Raw genomic sequence first — 22,064 nt, 5'->3', positions numbered from 1 at the left:
AACACTAGTCACTTTAACGTTTACATACTGCTTTACTCATCTCATATGTATACACTGTATTCTATTCTACTGTATTTTAGTCAATGCCACTCCGACATTGCTCGTTCTAATATTTATATATTTCTTAATTTCATTATTTTACTTTTAGATTTGTGTGTATTGATGTGAATTGTTAGATATTACTGCACTGTTGGAGCTAGGAACACAAACATTTCGCTACACCCGCAATAACATCTGCTAAATATGTGTATGTGACCAATAACATTTGATATGAATTGAAGAGGGTATTCCATAACTGCAGGCAAAGGATATCAAAGAAGAAGGCACTATGGTGAATCACTAAAACAATACATAAATACGCTACGGAAAAAGAAGGAGCATCACGTCAGAAATCAGCTTAATGTAATTGAAGAATCCATAAACTTAAAAAATAATAATAAGTTGAGAACAAGTTCTCATTTATAACTGCTACCTGGCGAAGATAAAGCAAAGCAGTGCGAAAAAACAACAACACAGAGTTACACATAAACAAACGTACAGTCAATAACACAATAGAAGAATCTATGTACAGTGTGTGCAAATGTAGAAGATTAGGGAGGTAAGGCAATAAATAGGCCACAGAGGCGAAATAATTACAAATTAGCATTAACACTGGAATGATAGATGTGCAGATGATGATGTGCAAGTAGAGATACTGGGGTGCAAAAGAGCAAAAATATAAATAACAATATGGGGATGAGGTAGTTGGGTGTGCTATTTACAGATTGGCTGTGTACAGGTACAGTGATCGGTAAGCTGCTCTGACAGCTGATGCTTAAAGTTAGAGAGGAAGATATGTCTCCAGCTTCAGTGATTTATTGCAGTTCGTTCCAGTCATTGGCAGCAGAGAACTGGAAGGAAAGGCGGCCAAAGGGGCTGTTGGCTTTGGGGATGACCAGTGAAATATACCTTCTGGAGCGCTTGCTACGGGTGGGTGTTGCTATGGTGACCACTGAACTGAGATAAGGCGGGGCTTTACCTAGCAAAGACTTATAGATGACCTGGAACCAGTGGGTTTGGCGACGACTATGTAGCGAGGGCCAGCCAACGAGCGCATACAGATCACAGTGGTGGGTAGTATATGAGGCTTTGGTGACAAAATGGACGGCACTGTAATAGACTACATCCAGTTTGCTGAGTAGAGTGTTGGAGGCTATTTTGTAAATGACATCGCCAAAGTCAAGGATCGGTAGGATAGTCCGTTTTATGAGGGTATGTTTGGCAGCATGAGTGAAGGAGGCTTTGTTGCGAAATAGGAAGCCGATTCTAGATTTAATTTTGGATTGGAGATGCTTAATGTGAGTCTGGAAGGAGAGTTTACAGTCTAACCAGACACCTAGGTATTTGTAGTTGTCCACATATTCTAGGTCAGAACCGTCCAGAGTAGGGGGGTGTGGGGTGAGACAGGGCTGCAGCTTAAGCATCACTCTCTTCAACATATACACTACCGGTCAAAAGATTTAGAACAGCTACTCATTCAAGGTTTTTCTTTATTTAAAAAAATATTCTACATTGTAGAATAATAGGGAAGACATCAAAACTATGAAAAAACAGATATGGAATCATGTAGTAACCAAAAAAGTGTTAAGCAAATCAAAATATATTTTATATTTGAGATTCTACAAATAGCCACCCTTTGCCTTGATGACAGCTTTGCACACTCTTGGCATTCTCTCAACCAGCTTCATGAGGTAGTCACCTGGAATGCATTTCAATTAACAGGTGTGCCTTCTTAAAAGTTAATTTGTGGAATTTATGTCCTCCTTAATGTGTTTGAGCCAATCAGTTGTGTTGTGAAAAGGTAGAGGGATATACAGAAGATAGCGTGTCTTTGTGAGACGCAGTGTGGGTGAATGGATATCTCTGCATGTGTATTTCCCACCATAAAGCATGGAGTAGGAGGTGTTATGGTGTGGGGGTGCTTTGCTGGTGACACAGTCTGTGATTTATTTAGAATTCAAGGCACACTTAACTAGCATGGCTACCACAGCATTCTGCAGCGATACGCCTCCCCATCTGATTTGGGCTTAGTGGGACTATCATTTGTTTTTCAACAGGCCAATAACCCAACACACCTCCAGACTGTGTAAGGGCTATTTTACCAAGAAGGAGAGTAATAGAGTGCTGCATCAGATGACCTGGCCTCAACAATCCCCCGACCTCAACCAAATTGAGATGGTTTGGATGAGTCGGACCGCAGAGTGAAGGAAAAGCAGCCAACAAGTGCTCAGCATATGTGGGAAGTCCTTCTGTTGGAAAAGCATTCCATGTGAAGCTGATTGAGAGAATGCTAAGAGTGTGAAAAGCTGTCATCAAAAATATATTTTGATTTGTTTTACACTGTTTTGGTTACTACATTACACCATATGTGTTATTTCATAGTTTTGATGTCTTCACTATTATTCTACAATGTAGAAAACAGTAATAATAAAGAAAAACCCTTGAATGAGTAGGTGTTCAAACATTTTTGACCGGTAGTGTATATAAACAAATTGGCGAGGGCACTAGAACAATCTGCAGCACCCGGCCTCACCCTACTAGAATCTGAAGTCAAATGTCTACTGTTTGCTGATGATCTGGTGCTTCTGTCCCCATCCAAGTAGGGCCTACAGCAGCACCTAGATATTCTGCACAGATTCTGTCAGACCTGGGCCCTGACAGTAAATCTCAATAAGACAAAAATAATGGTGTTCCAAAAAAGATCCAGTTGCCAGGACCACAAATAGAAATTGCATCTAGACACCGTTGCCCCAGAGCAAACAAAAAACTATACATACCTCGGCCTAAACAATCAGCCCCACAGGTAACTTCCACAAAGCTGTGAAAGATCTTAGAGACAAGGCAAGAAGGTCCTTCTATGCCATCAAAAGGAACATAAAATTTGACATACCAATTAGGATCTGGCTAAAAATACTTCAATCAGTTATAGAACCCATTGCCATTCATTGTCTGGGGTCCAATCATCAACCAATAATCAACAAAATGGGACAAACACCAAATTCAGACACTGCATGCAGAATTCTGCAAAAATATCCTCCCGTGTACAACGTAAAACACCAAATAATGCATGCAGAGAAGAATTAGGCCGATACTCGCTAATGATCAAAATCCAGAAAAGAGCGGTTAAATTCTACAACCATCTAAAAGGAAGTGATTCCCAAACCTTCCATAACAAGCCATCACCTAGAGAGATGAACCTGGAGAAGAGTCTCTTAAGCAAGCTGGTCCTGGGGCTCTGTTCGCAAACACAGACAGACCCCACAGAGCCCCAGGACAGAGACCCAACCAAATCATGAAAAAACAAAAAGATAATTACTTGACACATTGGAAAGAATTAACAAAGAAACAGAGCAAACTAGAATGCTATTTGGCCCTAAACAGAGAGTACACAGTGGCAGAATACATGACCACTGTGACTGACTCAAAATCAAGGAAAGCTTTGGCTATGTACAGACTCAGTGAGCATAGCCTTGCTATTGAGAAAGGTTGCCGTAGGCAGACGTGGCTCTCAAGAGAAGACAAGCTATGTCCACACTGCCCACAAAATGAGGTGGAAACTGATCTGCACTTCCTAACCTCCTGCCAAATGTATGACCATATTAGAGACACACATTTCCCTCAGACTACACAGACCCACAAAGAATTCGAAAAAACAAATCAAATTTTGATAAACTACCATATCTATTGGGTGAAATACCACAGTGTGCCATCACAGCGGCAAGATTTGTGACCTGTTGCCACAAGAAAACGGCAACCAGTGAATAACAAACACCATTGTAAATACAACCCATATTTATGTTGATTTATTTTCCATTTTTACTTGAACTATTTGCACAATCATTACAACACTGTATATAGACATATTATTTTGGTACTTGTGTGTGTTTAATATTTACTGTTCACTTTTTATTGTTTATTTCCCTTTTGTTTATCAATTTCACTTGCTTTGGCAATGTAAACATGTTTCCCATGCCAATAAAGCCCCTTGAATTGAACACCTCACTTTGACCATTTACTCCCCTTAGCATAACTGTTTTCATGTTTCCTAGAGTATTGATAACTGTGCTAAAACCGGTGTTGACCGTTCTTAAATTCATCAGTATTCTGCGCTCTGGCACACTCAGACGCGAGCGCTCTAAAATCGGAATAGATAGCCAGAGCGAATTTACGAACGCACCCTATAACTAAACACATTTTGCTTTCACAATTTAACATTGCAGTAGCCTCCCTGTGGTGCTGTGCCGCCAATCTCACTCTACCCGTGACGTTAAAGTAATAACATGAAAAAAGGCGTGCTAATTAAAACAAATACGAGTTGGTATAATTTTTATTGTGGAAGATTAAGTGTGTGTCAAACTGTTTGCTTGGAATGATTTGTAGCTATCGTCTCAATCTGTGCATGAGAGTGCATCCGAAAACACGCGATACTGTAAAGTGTTTGTGCACCCAAATTCAGGAGGACACAGATTGATGGATTGACTGCGTTTTGCAAGTGTCGGCTCACTTGGCCGCATTGTCTCATTGCATATCCCCAAGTGTTGCATGAGTCGGAAAAAACGTTTGTCTTGATCAAATTACAATAAAACCGATAGACTTCACTCTTTCTTTCGATCTATCATTCGGGTCAATCGACGTGCGTCTACCAGTTCTGACATGTTCTCCCTAAACCACGAAGACTCATTCGAGACGCCAGAGATAACACCTCATGGCGGTGATCATCTTCAAAATCTTCCTTCATCATAGGGTCAAGTAAGCTTGGTGACATTTTGCACAAGTGGCTCTATATGAAAAACAATGACAGTAATCTAATCATTGTACGAACTAGAAAGAGTTTTGTGGTAAATTAGGTAACTACCTTGTTTGTATGATCAACTATAGCAATAACTCACTTATTTTACATAGGCAGACTTGTTCCAAGTTTATTTATCTTTGCCGCAATGGTTTGTGGGTAATCCAGAGTGCAGCCAGCCATCCAGCTCGATCGAAACGGCGGTGCGGAAGAAGTGGAAGTTACAAAGGTAAACATGAATACTAGCGATAATCGTTAGAATGGACCTCAACCGACAATTTTCTACATCGATGTCTGTGGACACCGAGGATGTTACTATCTAGGCTAGCTAATGCCAATTGTTGAACAGCCACATAGGCTACGAGTCAAACAACAATCCGCCCGTTCAGTCTATTCAATTTCAGCAGTGCAATGAGTCTGAACGAACATTCATTACAAGCACTGTCGTGGAGGAAGCTTTACTTGAGTCGAGCAAAACTGAAGGCTTCCAGTCGAACGTCTGCTCTACTGTCTGGGTTCGCTATGGTAAGGAATAAACTGGCCCAAAGTCAGATGCATAGCAACAGAGGCAATTATTTGATGTGCATAGCATGAGGACCAGCATCATCCAAAACAAGAAACGTTATGTATTCATCATGTTGAATGGATTTCTTGCACTCCCTAGTTTATTTATTTTTTGTTCTGCTTCATTTTGTTAGGTCATGTTCCAGACAGCCTGTCTTGTATGCTTATGTCACAATGTTCTTCCCCCCTTTCTTCTCTCAGGTAGCAATGGTGGAGGTTCAGTTGGACACAAGCTATCCATACCCACCTGGTCTCCTCATTGCCTTCAGTGCCTGCACCACAGTGTTGGTGGCTGTTCACCTCTTTGCCCTGATGGTTAGTACCTGCATCCTGCCTAACATCGAGGCAGTCAGTAATGTTCACAACCTCAACTCGGTGAAGGAGTCTCCACATGAGAGAATGCACCACCACATAGAGCTGGCCTGGGCCTTCTCGACAGTCATTGGCACACTGCTCTTCCTGGCTGAGGTGGTACTCCTCTGCTGGGTCAAATTTTTACCCATTAGGCCTAAGAACCACAACCCCAACAATGGGACCATATCTGCAGGTGTGGCTGCTGCCATCACCTCCACCTCCATCATGGTGCCTTTTGGCCTGGTATTTATAGTCTTCGCTGTACATTTCTACCGTTCCCTTGTCAGCCACAAGACAGACAGGCAGTTCCAGGAGCTGGAGGAGTTATCCAACCTGACCAGGCTGCAGAATGAGCTGGACGGTAGAGGGGAGTCCCACTTCCAATCCCCCAGCTCTCATTTCCCATAAAGACTGACCTCTCGTTGATAATGTCTATTTCAAGCCAATCCTTTGTTGCCAATAGTTTTACATTTCTATTAAAACACTACATAATCTGCTCATAATTTCAAAACATTTGAGATGTTACTCACCGTTTCCAAATGTTCACATTTCTAGATATTTTTTTAATTATTTTTCAAAGAATGATTCCAGTCAGTGTTTTTAACTTTTAACTGAAACTATACCAGTTAACACAGTGGTGTCTTAAAGATGCACTCCAACCAATCGCAGCACTCCAATGAATAGCAGCTGTCAGCAATTCCAACAACACGGATAAGCTCATATTTGAAACGCATGAAAGCCATTACAAAAACAGACTTTCTATCCAAAAACAAATAGTTTAAATGGCTAAACAATTGAAAAGTGTGCAGGTACTTGCTACTGTGATTCCTGAAATGCAGAGCCTGTTGAATTATTTTTCTAATTCAAAATTATACTTTAGTTAAATTGTTTGCTAACTCAGCTGCTTAACTAGCTCTGTCTTATTGACCACTCAATATTGCAGTTAATAACTTTTTATTTTAAAACAAAAAAAGCTAAATTAGCCATGCTATGAATACAACTCTCATCTGCTGTCGACATCAGGATACGATTTAAGAGCACTAGTTAGCTCCAAAAGTGGTTAGTAACTTTGGCTGCATGCTGACGGTGCATTCAGAGCTGTCCAGTGGCTAGCCACACTACAACCTTCATTTTACCAGGTTCCCATGAAGCAATTGCAATGACAGTCAACCACAACATACCCGAGAGTCTCCTGATTAGCACGGGGTAGTCTGTGTTTAATTTCATTGTGTATTAAAAACACAGTTTGTCATTGTGAGGGGATTACGCCAGTGGTTCGAAGGGGGAATTAGGCTTCCTGGGAAAACGTGGTCCAAGGTTGCAACAGTAACCAAGGGGGCCGGGGGCTTAGCAAAGGGTCATTTGGATTCGTAACATACCACACAAATTGCTAAATCGTATGAAATCATACAAATTGCTATATTTGTAACATATCACACAAAATGGATGACATAGCACACAATTGGATGAAGTCGTACACAAAAAACGGGTAGCACTTTTGTCTCGTGACCAGCACTTTCAAAACTACTGGCTGAAGTTATACAAACGTTTGAGAATGCATCTTTCACTGGCACTTGGAGCATTTAGGCCAGTTTTGTTATTTGTTTTACCTTACAGGTAATGGTAGGAGGGGGCTAAAGAGGCCTCTCATTAAAGGGATAGTTCACCCAAATTACAAAATGACACTGGTTTCCTTACCCTCTAAGCAGCCCAAGGACAAGGTATGAAAGCAATCTATGCTTTGGTTTCCCTGGCACTGTTTCCACATGTTAGCGTTTTAGCATTTGTGGCACAAATCACATTGATGGGTCGATATTAGCAATTTTCGCGCATCGTGTCCAAATCATAAGAAAGTATCTCAAATTGATAGTAAAGCTCAAAAGTCACTTAGAAGTTTTGAACATGATGTGCAAAAAATTACTTGAATGGGATTTGTGCCTCAAATGCTAAAACGTTAGCTTGTGGAAACAGTCCCAGGGAAATTAAACCAAAGAATGGATTGCTGTAATACCTTGTCCATACTGCTTAAAGGGTAAGGAAACCAATATGTCATTCTGTAATTTGGGTAAACTATCCCTTTAACTACTATATTGTGACAAGGTGGCTTGCCTCATTGTATTCTATGAGCACCAATGAACGGGCACGTACCTCTGCCCAGGCGTTGCTGATGCATGCCAGATCTTACAATGCCTGGATAGGTATTTTAAGTACCAGCTAACCACTTTTGTTATAACAATCTGGTGTCCGAAGGCACAGTCGACGATGTGGCACGCAACCATTGGTTGATGCATGCAACGTCTGACCAGCGGAACGCGACCATTGTCTTCTGTCAGTTCTGTATTCAACCTAAGGTTCAGGTTTCAATTCATGTTTGAGAGATTAAATGTAATCAGCCTGCTTATTAAGTTATTTTTAGTCTAATCGGTTGGCCAAATGTTGCTGCATAAACTCTACAAAAAGTGTTTTAATAGTTGTAAACTGTGGTATTGAGAAATAGCATTTTGTACCATGATTATTTGGTCGGAAAATATGAATTTGTGACTAGAAAAGCGTCAAGTTATTTTCACTGCTGCTTAAACAGTGAATACAGAGATTAACTGCACATGTTCTTTCTGAACACAATTGGCTTTGTAAAAGTGTTATTTGTTGCTTTAATTTTCTGTTCAAAGTGCACCCTTTGTGACTTGTTTGTACACTGAGTGGGTTGGTCTTGGCAAATGTAACTGTTTACTTTTTGTTTTGCTTCTAGGAATGTTTGTAATACCTCGAGTTGCCACTGGGGAATGATATCCAGATGGCACCGTGATCTCATTACAAGTCAAATCATGTTCAGTGGTCCCGTTTCAAAGAAGTAAAATTACTAAAAATCTTCCTCATGATGATGTGCTCTCTTTATTCGTTACATGATGGCATTTAACAGCATGGTAAGTGAGCATGGTGTCCAGAGATCAGCAGAGATGGAGCACTTTAGGGTGTTCTGATGTTCTTCTTTGGCTTGTCCTATTCACCGTGGTATGTTGATTGTGTTTCCATTAAAACTGATCTCACATCCAACAGATGTACCTTAAATAGAGAAAAGGGGGAGACCTCACCATACAGTGAATTGATATTCACATAAGCAGGTAAAGTGGCTTGGCTCAACACTTGCAACACCCGGTAAAGACAAACCTCTTAAAAGTATGTACCTTAGGAATCGGGTATATTGTGGGTGTTGGTGCCTCAGCTCTTCCAAAGTCAGACACTGTTCCACATTTGGCCACTCCGTCCACCCAGAAGCCCTCATAAAGCTGACCTTTGTCCAGGTAAAAGAACTTTCCATGCCCATTCTTCTTCCCATACTTCCAGTTGCCTTCATACCTGTTTTCGTTGGCTTCAAAACAGATGAGAGAAGTCGCAACCTGACATACTGTATATAGTCTACGGCTAAATCCATTCAGACCCAAACAGAATTCATTCAAATCAAATGACAACTTTTTTTTCACAAAAAAAACATTGTATTAACGAATCACTGTTGGCACAGTAGTAAGACTTGTGTGCAATATTTATTTCTTAGTGTTTCATTGAATTACATCCATATTGTCAAAGTACACTAATGAAGATGCAATAAAATGTAGTCTACAATTACTTAATCTCTCACCCCTCCACTTGCATACTCTGGAAATCAACTTTTTTTGTCTTGCACACACCCATGACAAGTTCACTTTTTTTTTTTTAGATTTTTTTTTTAAGTAACCGGTAAGGCAAATTCTTCTTTACAATGACAGCCTACCGGGGAACAGTGGGTTAACTGCCTTGTTCAGGGGCAGAAAGACAGATTTCTGTCAGCTCGGGGATTCGATCCAGCAATCTTTCGGTTACTGGCCCAACGCTCTAACCACTAGACTACCTGCCGCCCCAGTCATGAGATAGTCTTAAATGTAGAATAATGTGCCCTTACCGAGACGAAGCATGCCCTGTCCGTGATGTTTGTTTTTCAGCCATTCTCCCTCATATATGTCCCCATTGTCATAATACATCCTGCCCCAGCCACTCCTCTGATCCTCACTCCATTCTCCCTCATAGCAGGCAGTGTCACTGTAGAAGTAGGTCCCAAACCCCTAAGGTAGATGAGAAGACATATAGAAACTTGCCCTTGTTTCACTGAGGCCAGGTGTCTTATAATAAATGAAGAAATAGAATAGACCTAGGTTTACATTATTTACATTCTCAGCCTAACAAAACAAACTTTGTCCTGTGTACATACATGCTTTTTGTCATTTTTCCATCCACCTGAGTATTCCCTTGAATACTCATTGGTTACAGACAGGAGTTTGCTGTAGGTCCCATATCCATCACGTTTGCCATATTTCCAGTCTCCATCATAAATGGCCCCGGCCTTCTTCCAAATTTGAGTTCCTTTGCCTAGAAAAATTAAAGGAACAGTGAGAAAAGCCACCCACATATTCATTGCACATTAAAAAAAATAGGTCTAGCTGGTAACAAATTAAGTGGTGACCAACACTATTGAAGTTATAGTGGGAAAGAAAAAAAGTTATCTTACAGTACCTGACAACTTTGGACACACCTACTCAATCCAAGGTTTTTCTTTATTTTTACTATTTTCTACATTGTAGAATAATAGTGAAGACATCAAAACTATGAAATAACAGATATGGAATCATGTAGTAACCAAAAAAGTGTTAAACAAATCAAAATATTTTATATTTGAGATTCTTCAAAGTAGCCACCCTTTACCTTGATGACAGCTTTGCACACTCTTGGTATTCTCTCAACCAGCTTCATGAGGTAGTCACCTGGAATGCTTTTCAATTAACAGGTGTGCCTTGTTAAAAGTTCATTTCTGGAATTTCTTTCCTTCTTAATGCGTTTGAGCCAATCAGTTGTGTTGTGACAAGGTAGGGGTGTTATATAGAAGATAGCTTTATTTGGTAAAATACCAAGTCCATATTATGGCATGAACAGCTCAAATAAGCAAAGAGAAACGACAGAACATCATTACTTTAAAATATGAAGGTCAGTCAATATGGAACATTTCAACAACTTTGAAAGTTTCTTCAAGTGCAAAAACCATCAGGCGCTATGATGAAATTGGCTCTCATGAGGACTGCCACATGATTGATTTGATTTTGATCTCTTTTAGTCCTCATTTGGACTAATCTTCAAAGAGTCCTTAAACATTAAAATAGAATTTATAATATGATCACATTTTCACATATAACACACTGTTACAAACAGACATAATACACTGACATATTGACCAGGTAAACAGTCTAAAAAGATAGATTGATTCTTCATCGACCATAGTCCAGCACATTTACATTTAAGTCATTTAGCAGACGCTCTTATCCAGAGCGACTTACAAGTTGGTGCATTCACCTTATGATGTCCAGTGGAACAACCACTTTACAATAGTGCATCTAACTCTTTTAAGGGGGGGGGGGGTTAGAAGGATTACTTTATCCTATCCTAGGTATTCCTTAAAGAGGTGGGGTTTCGGGTGTCTCCGGAAGGTGGTGATTGATTCCGCTGACCTGGCCTCGTGGGGGAGTTTGTTCCACCATTGGGGTGCCAGAGCAGCGAACAGTTTTGACTGGGCTGAGCGGGAGCTGTACTTCCTCAGAGGTAGGGAGGCGAGCAGGCCAGAGGTGGATGAACGCAGTGCCCTTGTTTGGGTGTAGGGCCTGATCAGAGCCTGAAGGTACGGAGGTGCCGTTCCCCTCACAGCTCCGTAGGCAAGCACCATGGTCTTGTAGCGGATGCGAGCTTCAACTGGAAGCCAGTGGAGAGAGCGGAGGAGCGGGGTGACGTGAGAGCACAACTTTCCTATGTATTATATTTAAATGGTTTTAAAGTATTGTTTGAATTTATATATTGAAAGGTTTCTGGTTTGCTCAGCTAAATTATTCTATTTCTTTATTGGTCTAAATCGAAATGTTATTTTGCCTATTTCTCTTTTCTGTCTGGATAACACATAGATGGTGGACAATCTATTCCTAGTATTTACTGAATGTCTGTCTCTTACCAACATTCTCTTTTGTCCAAATGATTTAATGATCCACTAAATCAAATGCTGCACTAAAATCTAAAAAGAGTACTCCACAAACCTGCCATTATCCATAGCATTGAGCCAATGGTCAGTCATGTCAACCAATGCAGTGGTAGTGGAATGTTTTTTGCGATAAGCATGCTGATTGGCTGTAATCAGATAATTATTTTCCATGTACTCCCAAATTTGTCTACTCACAATACCCTCCAATATCTTACTGAGTGAAGGGAGTAGACTAATTGGTCGACTATTGGGAGGAGTAATTGGTTCTTTGCTGTCTTTCGGGATAGAACACAGTTTAGCATGCTTCCCTACATTTGCAAATGGCCCTTTTTCCAGTGACCAATTAAATATGTATTTCAGTGGAGCTGCTATCTGGGGAGCAGCATAGTGAAGTAAAAAATTGGCCATAAGATCATAACCTGTAGATTTACCATTGGGTAATGACTTCAATAGGTTTAACACCTCTACTGAGACTATATCCATGAATGTTAATTTTCCCATCATTTACAGATCAGGAAATGAAGACCCAGAGTTACCTCTGCTGCAGAGGATAAATTCATTGGAGTTACCAGCCTCAGAAATTGCAGCCTGAATACATGCTTCACAGAGTTCAAGTAACAGACACATCTCAGCATCAACTGTTCAGAGGAGACTTTGTGAATCAGGCCTTCATGGTTGAATTTCTGCAATGAAACCACTACCAAAGGACACCAATAAGAAGAGACTTGCTTGGGCCAAGAAATACGAGCAACTGACATTAGACTGGTGGAAATCTGTCCTTTGGTCTGAGGAGTCTAAATTTGAGATTCTTGGTTCCAACCGCTGTGTCTTTGTGAGACGCAGAGTAGGTGAACAGATGATCTCCACGTGTGGTTCCCACCCTGAAGCATGGAGGAGGAGGTGAGATGGTGTGGGGGTGCTTTGCTGGTGACACTGTCTGTGATTTATTTAGAATTCAAGGCACACTTAACCAGCATGGCTACCATAGAATTCTGCAGCGATACGCCATCCCATCTGGTTTGCACTCAGTGGGACTATCATTTGTTTTTCAACAGGACAATGACCTAACACACCTCCAGGCTGTGTAAGGGCTATTTGACCAAGAAGGAGAGTAATAGAGTGCTGCATCAGATGACCTGGCCTCCACAATCACCCGACCTCAACCCAATTGAGATGGTTTGGGATGAGTTGGACCGCAGAGTGAAGGAAAAGCAGCCAACAAGTGATTAGCATATGTGGGAACTCCTTCAAGACTGTTGGAAAAGCATTCCAGGTGAAGCTGGTTGAGAAAATGCCAAGAGTGTAGTATTCTACAATATAGAAAATAGTAGAAATAAAGAAAAACACTTGAATGAGTAGATGTGTCCAAACTTTTGACTGGTACTGTACATTCTTAGAATCTGTTGAAAGATTTTTTTTTTAATGGAGAGAACCAGTCACAGCCCATGTGTCTGAACGGTGACACAGTAAGCCTAGGCCTAATACTTGGTGTGTGCAAAATCTATGTCATGCTACAGTAGTACCATGCTTCTTGCTGTCTAGCCAATCCCCGGTGTATTCATCTCCATTGACTGAATAAACAGTGTGTCGCAGTCCACACTTTTGTGCCTTTCTGTCCCATAATTTTGACAGGGGCTCCACTTTTTGAGGTTTCTTCAGATGAGGCATGGCTGTAAGCAAAACATACATTATTTTAAAATTAGTTTGAAAAAGTTATTAACTTAAAGGCACAATCCTTAATCAATTTACAGCATAACTGCAGCCCCACCACCTGGTTTGGAGGATGCTGTAGAAATACATGTATCTGGTAACCTCTAGACTACAGCTATGGATGCAAAGACTTGACAGTCCATTCATGGTACAGGTAGTTGAAAATAGTTTATAATTTGAAGCTAGCTATAGCTACATTGTTTGTTTACAATGACTGATCAAATGACAACCAAAACAGAAACAAAATTAGAACATTTCGCAGGTTATGCCAAGTAAGCTTCAAATTAAATTAGCTAACTAGCTAGCTAATGTGACATTTTTATACATTACTTTTACAGCTAAAAATAATTTATTAACTCAAATTGTACCTCGTATGTGTCCAAGCGAACGACTCCTTTTAGCTCAATCCACTTGTCTTTTCAATTTTCAAAGTGAAGTAAAATTTAACATTAGGTCAACATAGCTGGTTAGCTAGCTAGGTGGTAAAAGACATGCGAGGCAACAATGACCAGGCGTCCTCTCCCCATAGCAACCAACTTGCATAGATGTAGAAATACTAGATTTCGTTCGGGCTGAGAAACTTTCTCAGTTTTTTGTAAATGTGTCATTATATTGCCCTCAAAATCATTATTCAAAACATTCATACAAATACAGTTCTGTTTATGAAAATGTTACTGTAGTACGGGTTCCTGTCTAGTAAGTTTATTTCTGCACTTTAGAACAAGTGACGACACAAATGTACATTTGACAGTAGTAGGCGGTCGGACGCATGCGCTCTAAATGAAATAAGAAAATAATCGTGGACAGCTGTACTAGCCGTTGGAGGTTCTGTACAGTGGGAGTCGGCGAGTGCCGCTTACTGCCATAATGTCACTGCAAAGGTGTCAAACTGAATGGGGAGAAATTGACCAAGAATATCAACAGTTACAGGTAGGCCTATGTGAAACCAGTTTGATAACTAGCTAGGTGCGTGGCATGACGTGGGCTACCGCCAGTTCAGAAAGAGAGGTTGGAGGATGATAACGGATATAACGTTACTATTGTCAGCTCAGCTAGCTTTCTAGCTAGTTTAGCTAACCCAGCCAACATGGCTAGAAGCTAGCTAGCAAACAAACTAACTTGATAAAGGGTTATAATCAGGTATTTTTGTACACAATATGTTGTATTTAGGAACTTTCCAATATAGCTAATTCGTATACTGCGGTATCTGCAAGTCAGATTTACTTGAAGTGGTACAGTTAGCTTTTAATATCCGCACATTTGAACAATGAATGTCGAATGTTAGCTAACGTTAATTACATTTACATTTACATTTAAGTCATTTAGCAGACGCTCTTATCTAGCAATAATAACGTTAGCCTGTTAAAGTCCTTATAACCAGCAAGCTAGCTAGCTAACTCCTATTAATAACAATGATTAGGTAACGTTAGTTGTGTTTTAGTGAAATCCACCAAGTTTTCACTACGGCGCAGTTAAATCAGTCAACCAATGCGGATAAGTAGCAAATAAGTGTCACTTAACTCTGGGTGTAGTCGTGTCTTCCTCCCCTCTTAACGTTATTTCCTTCTTAATTGCTACCACTTGAAACGACTGGATAGGTTTCAATGATATTGTAATGTTGCCTTCCATCCACCTGTCATATACTGCTAGATCAGGGACCATAGAGAGAGGAAATAAAGAAAGTAAGCCACTGAGAGCCTCAAACTGCAAGAATAAAAGAGGGGATCTGTCCTAGACCTTATCCATCACGGCTTGTCTAAATTTGGAGTTGAAAATAATTGCCTGACAGTTATCAACATATTTGAGTACTGGTGAGCAATGTGCAGTCATTTGTTTTCCATTTTTATTTCTAGGAAACTCACAAAGTGTACAGACAGAAGCTCGACGAGCTCACCAACCTCCAGGCAACATGCAGCAGTGCCATTAGTAAACAGAGGAAGGGTCTAAAAGACCTCCGGCACAGTCTGCGCAAGTAAGTAGCCTACTATTAGTGCTGGCAGCTTGCAGTTATTGACAAAGAATGGTCCAGTCTTGTTTTCCTGTACCAACGGTCCTCATAATTAGGACCTGAGCATTTAGTGTGTTGTTCTCCTACAGATGTACAAAAACAAGCGATGAGAAAGAAACGGAACTGATCAAAGACATCCAAATGCAAATTAAAGACAAAGAACATTTCTTCTTTGATATGGAAGCCTATTTGCCAAAGAAGAATGGGTCAGTGTATTTGAGGACATGGTTATTTTTTGGTTGGTTACAGATTTTACGCAGTTTGTCATTAGTGGGTGTAAAAGTATGTGTCTCTTTTCAGATTGTACTTAAATTTGGTCCTTGGCAATGTGAATGTCACACTCCTCAGCAACCAGGCTAAGTAAGTGTTTTGCTTTAACAAAATATCTGTATTCCGTCACATCCGTTTGGTTGCTGCATCTGATTCCTTGTTGCTTCTTTTCGCTCGAGCAGATTTGCCTACAAAGATGAATATGAGAAGTTCAAGCTTTGTATGACAATAATCTTGATGTTTGCTGCCATAACCTGTCTCTTCTTGTTCAATTACCGGTGAGTTGGTTATATTATACATTTTGATGTTTCCTCGTAGCATCTTTTAATGTTTCGTTAAAGCAAGGTAGTTGTAAATGTCTGTTTCGTTTCAGTGTCACAGATGAAATCTTCAACTTCTTGCTGGTTTGGTACTATTGCACTTTGACCATAAGGGAAAGCATCCTCATGAGCAATGGGTCCAGGTGAGCTACTAAGCTTTTTATGTGACTGAATTATTTATTTACTCCATGAGATTCAAATACTAGACTAGCATGTCGACCTAGTTCTGCTTCTTTATTCTAATTCCACTCAATGTGTCCTTTCAGGATTAAAGGGTGGTGGGTCTCCCATCATTACGTCTCTACCTTCCTATCAGGTGTAATGCTTACCTGGTAAGTCCTTTTTTATTTATTTTCAACTTTGAACACTTTCATTAATTGCTGTCGGTCAAAATCGATTGGCAGTTACCCTCAAAGGTTGCCTGACGAGCAGTTTGATTGATAAATGTTATTTGATCGCCTGTATTGATTGGTTCCTCTGTTTCTTCTCAAAGGCCAGAGGGGTCCATGTATCAGATGTTCAGAAGTCAATTCCTTGCCTTCTCCATTTATCAGAGTAAGCATCTACTTTCTAATTTTATCTTCATATGTGTAGAGGTTTTTGAAAACAAGTCGCACAATGTAAGTCCATGTCATTACTCATACATGATTGATTGTAAAAGTATTTGATTCATTTGTTGAAATTCATCCCTGTGTTTTTCAGGCTTTGTGCAGTTTCTTCAATATTACTACCAAAGTGGCTGCTTATACAGGTTACGAGCTTTGGGAGAAAGAAATCAGTTGGACCTCACAGTAGGTAAGATGAGTTCCTTTTCAGTTAAGACAGTTTCTAAGGCTTGCTTATTGGTTATGACTTGGGAAAGCTTTTGAACCATTAAGTCACAACCAAAATTATTGGCACCCTTGAAAGATTTATTTTTATTTTTTAAAGGCTGTATAAAATAAATAATACAAATACTGAGCTATATTGTATGCTTAAAAAAAAAAAAAGAACATTGTGTGTTTGCATTTGTTGGATGACATGAAAATAGAGCTCTTTGGCCACGCACACCACGCGCATATACAGAAAAGAACTCCATACCTACTGTAAAATATAATGGGGGGGTTTTGCTTAATTAAATTGTCGCCAGCAGCACAGTTAGTCACCAACGCTCTGGTTAACATTGTAAACAGCCTAACCAGCTCTGCTAGGTCAAGTAAAATGGTCAGAGTGAGGTGTTCTCTCATTTACATCTGGAAGTAGCAAGCAAGCTAGCTAACTTTACCCAGTTAACTTGGGTGCTTGACTGCCGTTGTGAGGTCAGAACGATCAAATAAACCCTATTCCTATTCCCGCACAGGGCGGGGTTGAGACCCAGGGCCTCAAGCTTAATGATGAGCTTGCAGGTTACTATGGTGTTGTAGGTTACTATGGTACTATGGTGTTGAATGCTGAGCTGTAGTCAATGAACAGCATTCTTACATAGGTATTCCTCTTGTCCAGATGGGATAGGGCAGTGTGATAGTGATTGCATCGTCTGTGGACCTATTGGGGTGGTAAGAAAATTGAAGTAGGTCTAGGGTGGCAGGTAAGGTGGAGGTGAGTCTCCCAAAGCAGTGCTACTGGGCGATAGTCATTTAGTTAAGTTACCTTTGCATTCTTGGGTACAGGAACAATGGTGGCCATCTTGCAGCATGTGGGGACAGCAGACTGGGATGCGGGGAGATTGAATATGTCCGTAAACACACCAGTCAGCTGGTCTGCACGTGCTCTGAGGACGCGGCTAGGGATGCCGTCTTGGCCGGCAGCCTATTGAGTGTTAACACGTTTAAATGTCTTACTCACGTCGGCCATGGAGAGGGAGAGCCTGCAGTCCTTGGTAGTGGGCTGCGTTGGTGGCGCTGTATTATCTTCAAAGTAGGCAAAGAAGGTGTTTAGTTTGTCTGGAAGCAGGACTTGGCTGGTTTTCTTTTTGTAGTCTGTGATTGCCTGTAGACCCTGCCACATACGTCTCGTGTCTGAGCCGTTGAATTGCGACTCCACTTTGTCCCTATACCGACATGTCGCTTGTTTGATTGCCTTGCGGTGGGAATAACTACACTGTTTGCATTCCGCCATATTCCCTGTACAAGACATTTGCATGTGTGTTAATAGTTCTTACAAAGAAGTGGGCCACAAGCAACCCCATGACTGGAAAAATGGGACAAAGGTGGTGTTTTACCCTTGAGCAAGTTGCTACTCTTCTAATTTGAGTGATGTCCCAGTTGTCGGAATGCCCTGCATGAGTTCACACACGTCCTCTTTTAATCAAAGTTTACATTTCTACTGCCCAAAATTCCAATTATGATATACTGTAGAAAAATATATTTAGTGAAATCTTGCTGACCAGAGGGAGCTAATGGACAACATTTTGCAATCAGTTTGCAGCTGCCCTTTGTACATAGTATTGGTCAAGAGGATAAAGGTTTTGTCCCTCTTGTTTAGCTGTTTTTGATATAGCTTACTTTACTCTACCATGTGTTTTAGTCTAATGATTAACCTGTACTCCTGACAAAGCCAGTTGAACTGGATGTAAACATACTGTCTTTCGGGAAGTTTATGCATTATTCAATGTTCTGGATTTTCCACCATTTATTAATTGTTTTTCTGTTTTGCAGAGGGGTTCCAGTCATGGATGTGGAGAGGGCTCACCTTCGTCTTGCCATTCCTCTTCTTCGGACATGTAAGTCTAACACAACTGTACTAAAATGGTTATCCAGGGATGAGGTCTGGGTGTGTGCCAGCTTGTTTCACACAGACTAGGATGAGGTGTTATGGGGGAAGAGAGTGGAGTGGGGAGACTTGAAGAAGTTAAAAGATGCTATTGCAAAATCTGTCACACTTGTAAAATAAGTGTTGCCCAACATGATTGCAAAGCTTACATTTTGTTCCTTATTTCAGCTGTTTATACTTGTACATGTACACACGCCAGCTGCCATGCTTGTGTTCTTGAATAAGGTTTTAGGTCTTAGACTGAGCTTTTCTCTCTCCACTCCCATTCACAGTTCTGGCAGCTGTACAATGCTTTGACCCTGTTTCGGTTGGCAGGACATAAAGACTGTAAAGAGTGGCAGGTAAGGACAGAAATACTACCACCCAATCTCTGTAAAATCCCTTGTTTTCAAATAGAATACAGTACAACATGCCTCTACATCCACCCCTGTCTCGTTACAAGACTACTCTCTACTCAGTCACTGGCCACATCATCATGATGCAAAATGCATCCATTTTGTGTCATCATGAAGTAGCTGGTGACACTTTGCTTCTTAAAAGCTCAATATCTTAAACTTCACTACTGACATGCCACTTTTTTGGAACTGTGTATTAAAATAAAAATCCCTTTAAGAATGACACCTGTGATGTCATTGTACTAGATGTCATCAATGGAAGGTTTAACTTCCAGTGTCAGTAGTCTTGTAAAGATTTTCAGCAAAAATGTGATTTCTTCTTTTAATGCCTTTTTATGTCTTTCAGGTGTTTATGTTGGCATTGACATTTCTTGTCCTATTCCTGGGGAATTTTCTTACCACATTGAAAGTTGTTCGCCAAAAAGTACAGGAAAACCCAGAGAAAGTGCAAAAGCAAGAGTGAATACAAGTCTGACTACAGCTCAGACTCCCAAGTGGCCAGTGACCATGAAACAAAATGCCACTTTGAAACGCACAATCGATGGAAATATGGACTGCAGGAGTTTTTTGCCAGGATAAGACGGAGTGAAGAGACCGATGTGTCTCAGCCTTGATGACAGTTGCAACATTAACCAATAACCTTGGCTGAATGTGCTTTTGTTTCCAATAGTTTGTCGTTGTCCTTGCTACACATGCAATCACAACACAGAGCGGCCTTCTGGCAGTTGAACCACTGGACCATTTGAGACTTGATCCTGTAGATTTAGAGTAATTGGACAGACTTATTCATTATGGTGTGGATGTATTTAGGACAGAACATGTACTACATGTACAGAGATCCACTCTTTAAACTATATGCAACTAAACAAAGACGGGTAGCATTAGGTCATGAGAAGAGGTTAGATTTACCTACAAAGTATATGTACTGTCAATACTTCACACAGCTGTTTTCGGTATGGAATATTTGAATGCATCCATGGCACAGCAATTTTGACTGTTCACAACTACAAGTGTCTGTCGTTTTGATATATTTTTCAGTAAAGATGCATTGAACTATACAATTCTCCCGGTGTGCTGTTTGAAAGTAAACCTGTTTCTTTTCTCTGGATATTGACATGTTGATGCGGGTACATCTTATATAAAAAACTAAAATCTGCTTTTTATTTCAGCAATGTACCAGCCAGGACTTGTTAACTGATCATAGACATTTACAAACTTTAACAGCAGCCATTTACTACCATTGTTTGGGTTGTTTTGGCAACCATAAATTACAGCTGTTCTATTTTTAAATAAATAATACTATTTTAAATAATGAATATACTAATAAATGTCAAGGTTTTAGTATACAAGGATTTTCTTTCCCTTCTGTAATGCACCTTGTTAAACTGAGTTCCTGGTGTCATAACTTCAGTCGATTCAGAATTAAGACACAAATCCATCTTTAAATAAATCCTGTAATCCAGTTCAAAATGATAACCCTTTCAATTAATGGTTATTTGAGACCTGTCCAATTCAGGCTGTGCTGGTTGTTTTGAGTTCACCTTTGTCTCACAGTATGCTGTAAATGTCTACTTCAAACAATTGCTGGTACTTTGAGCAAATTATTGGGAATAATGTCTTCAGTACAAATATGCTGGCGTGATCAAGTTCTATAACTCTGCTAACATACCGTATGTATTGTAACGCATCAACTCTGAACTAAGGCAAAATCTCATGAGCTTGTGTGTATCCCTTTTCAGTGTCCTTTAATTTTGAACTGTAGTATTAGATCTGAACAACTTCAGTACTTAGTGACAGCGCTCTCTAATGCCTCATCTCTCCCTGTAGCCTGTCACAATTACTTGATTGATTTTTTTGTTCCATTTGGAATCAAGCGTTCTGTTTTGTTATTGAAAAAATCTAAGGTCTTGGATATTAGTCTTGTTTCTGTAAAGAAGAAAAATCCATTCTACGCTTGAAGGGAGCCACTCTTTTGGTTATACTTGTAGGCAAAAGCCTGTTATTGACCATTAGTCCAAAATGTTACATTCTGTTAGTAACATCAACTGCCGCAATGCACTACACAACAGCACCTATTTCCTCATATGTTGTGGTATTGGTTTCATGTCATGGATTGTCCCATAAGACTGTACCTTGTGCCTAAACGTATCACTGTAACAAGAGACAGTGGACTAAGTGATTTCATTGATTGTCTCTGATTAAAGGATGATATCTGAGAGGAATTTATTTACATTGATAAGGCCCTGTTTTGGAACTAACAAATATTAAATGATAAGTCATGTAACAAACATATTTGCTTAGCAAAGAAATATATACATCAGCTTTCACATGCCTATCTACAGTACTACTGTAGGACACATTGCTATGTCAGTGTTTTTTCATAGCAACCACCACTAGTGGGCACTGTCATTAAACTTTAGAAAACTGCAATAGATATTTGTCCAGACTCCAGCTCTGAAAGGAACTGATGTCTATCAGCTTTCAACCACAGTAGTAAATGGTTGTAAATTGTCCTGACAATGTAAAAGGTGCAGTCTACTTATCATCCTCTGCAGAAAGGGTAAGTCACTTACATGAACATGTGTAATGGCAGTGGTGTAAATTACTCAAGTAAAAAATACTTTTGGAGTATCTCTACTTTACCATTTATGTTTGACTACTTCTACTCCACTACATTCCTAAAGAAAATTATGTAATTTTTACGCCATACTTTTTCCCTGACACCCAAATGTACTTGTTACATTTCAAATGCTTAGCAGGACAGGAAAATGTTCAAATTCACACACGTATCAAGTGTAGGCCGTCATTGTAAATA

General features: G+C 40.1%; 3 protein-coding genes across 3 annotated transcripts; 2 read left to right on the top strand and 1 right to left on the bottom strand.

Annotated features, from left to right (window-relative positions):
• The first annotated feature begins 4,522 nt into the window (after positions 1 to 4,522).
• LOC111961480 (calcium release-activated calcium channel protein 1) lies at positions 4,523 to 8,618 on the top strand. The gene is made up of 2 exons (XM_023983782.2): positions 4,523 to 5,353; positions 5,594 to 8,618. The coding sequence occupies exons 1-2, from the start codon at positions 5,240 to 5,242 to the stop codon at positions 6,152 to 6,154; spliced, it is 675 nt and encodes a 224-aa protein (XP_023839550.1). The 5' UTR covers positions 4,523 to 5,239; the 3' UTR covers positions 6,155 to 8,618.
• A 1-nt stretch (position 8,619) lies between these two features.
• morn3 (MORN repeat containing 3) lies at positions 8,620 to 14,095 on the bottom strand. The gene is made up of 6 exons (XM_023983781.2): positions 13,874 to 14,095; positions 13,319 to 13,465; positions 9,990 to 10,147; positions 9,684 to 9,843; positions 8,932 to 9,116; positions 8,620 to 8,809 (listed from the first exon to the last, which is right to left on the bottom strand). The coding sequence occupies exons 2-6, from the start codon at positions 13,461 to 13,463 to the stop codon at positions 8,747 to 8,749; spliced, it is 711 nt and encodes a 236-aa protein (XP_023839549.1). The 5' UTR covers positions 13,464 to 13,465; positions 13,874 to 14,095; the 3' UTR covers positions 8,620 to 8,746.
• Positions 14,096 to 14,289: 194 nt separating this feature from the next.
• Positions 14,290 to 21,475, top strand: LOC111961478 (transmembrane protein 120B). Its single transcript, XM_023983779.2, has 12 exons — positions 14,290 to 14,435; positions 15,359 to 15,477; positions 15,603 to 15,719; positions 15,814 to 15,873; positions 15,966 to 16,061; positions 16,157 to 16,246; positions 16,370 to 16,435; positions 16,597 to 16,658; positions 16,806 to 16,898; positions 18,740 to 18,804; positions 19,127 to 19,195; positions 19,596 to 21,475. Exons 1-12 carry the CDS (start codon positions 14,373 to 14,375, stop codon positions 19,710 to 19,712), a joined length of 1,017 nt encoding a protein of 338 aa, XP_023839547.1. The 5' UTR covers positions 14,290 to 14,372; the 3' UTR covers positions 19,713 to 21,475.
• The last annotated feature ends 589 nt before the right edge of the window (positions 21,476 to 22,064 follow it).

The sequence above is a fragment of the Salvelinus sp. IW2-2015 genome, linkage group LG4q.1:29, assembly GCF_002910315.2.
Source record: "Salvelinus sp. IW2-2015 linkage group LG4q.1:29, ASM291031v2, whole genome shotgun sequence".
Classification (NCBI taxonomy): Eukaryota; Metazoa; Chordata; class Actinopteri; order Salmoniformes; family Salmonidae; genus Salvelinus; species Salvelinus sp. IW2-2015.
The sequence above is the reverse complement of the archived record's forward strand: the minus strand, read 5'-3'. Positions and strand labels throughout refer to the sequence as shown.

Excerpts from the sequence above, each read along its gene's own strand:
- LOC111961480 (XM_023983782.2), top strand. The coding sequence starts at position 5,240 with ATGAGTCTGAACGAACATTCATTACAAGCACTGTCGTGGAGGAAGCTT. Across the intron at positions 5,354-5,593 it reads TACTGTCTGGGTTCGCTATG|GTAGCAATGGTGGAGGTTCA; the intron begins GTAAGGAATAAA and ends TTCTTCTCTCAG.
- morn3 (XM_023983781.2), bottom strand. The coding sequence starts at position 13,463 with ATGCCTCATCTGAAGAAACCTCAAAAAGTGGAGCCCCTGTCAAAATTA. Across the intron at positions 10,148-13,318 it reads GCTAGACAGCAAGAAGCATG|GCAAAGGAACTCAAATTTGG; the intron begins GTACTACTGTAG and ends TAATTTTTCTAG. Across the intron at positions 9,844-9,989 it reads GGAAAAATGACAAAAAGCAT|GGGTTTGGGACCTACTTCTA; the intron begins GTATGTACACAG and ends CATCTACCTTAG.
- LOC111961478 (XM_023983779.2), top strand. The coding sequence starts at position 14,373 with ATGTCACTGCAAAGGTGTCAAACTGAATGGGGAGAAATTGACCAAGAA. Across the intron at positions 16,247-16,369 it reads CTCATGAGCAATGGGTCCAG|GATTAAAGGGTGGTGGGTCT; the intron begins GTGAGCTACTAA and ends GTGTCCTTTCAG. Across the intron at positions 16,899-18,739 it reads TCAGTTGGACCTCACAGTAG|AGGGGTTCCAGTCATGGATG; the intron begins GTAAGATGAGTT and ends TCTGTTTTGCAG.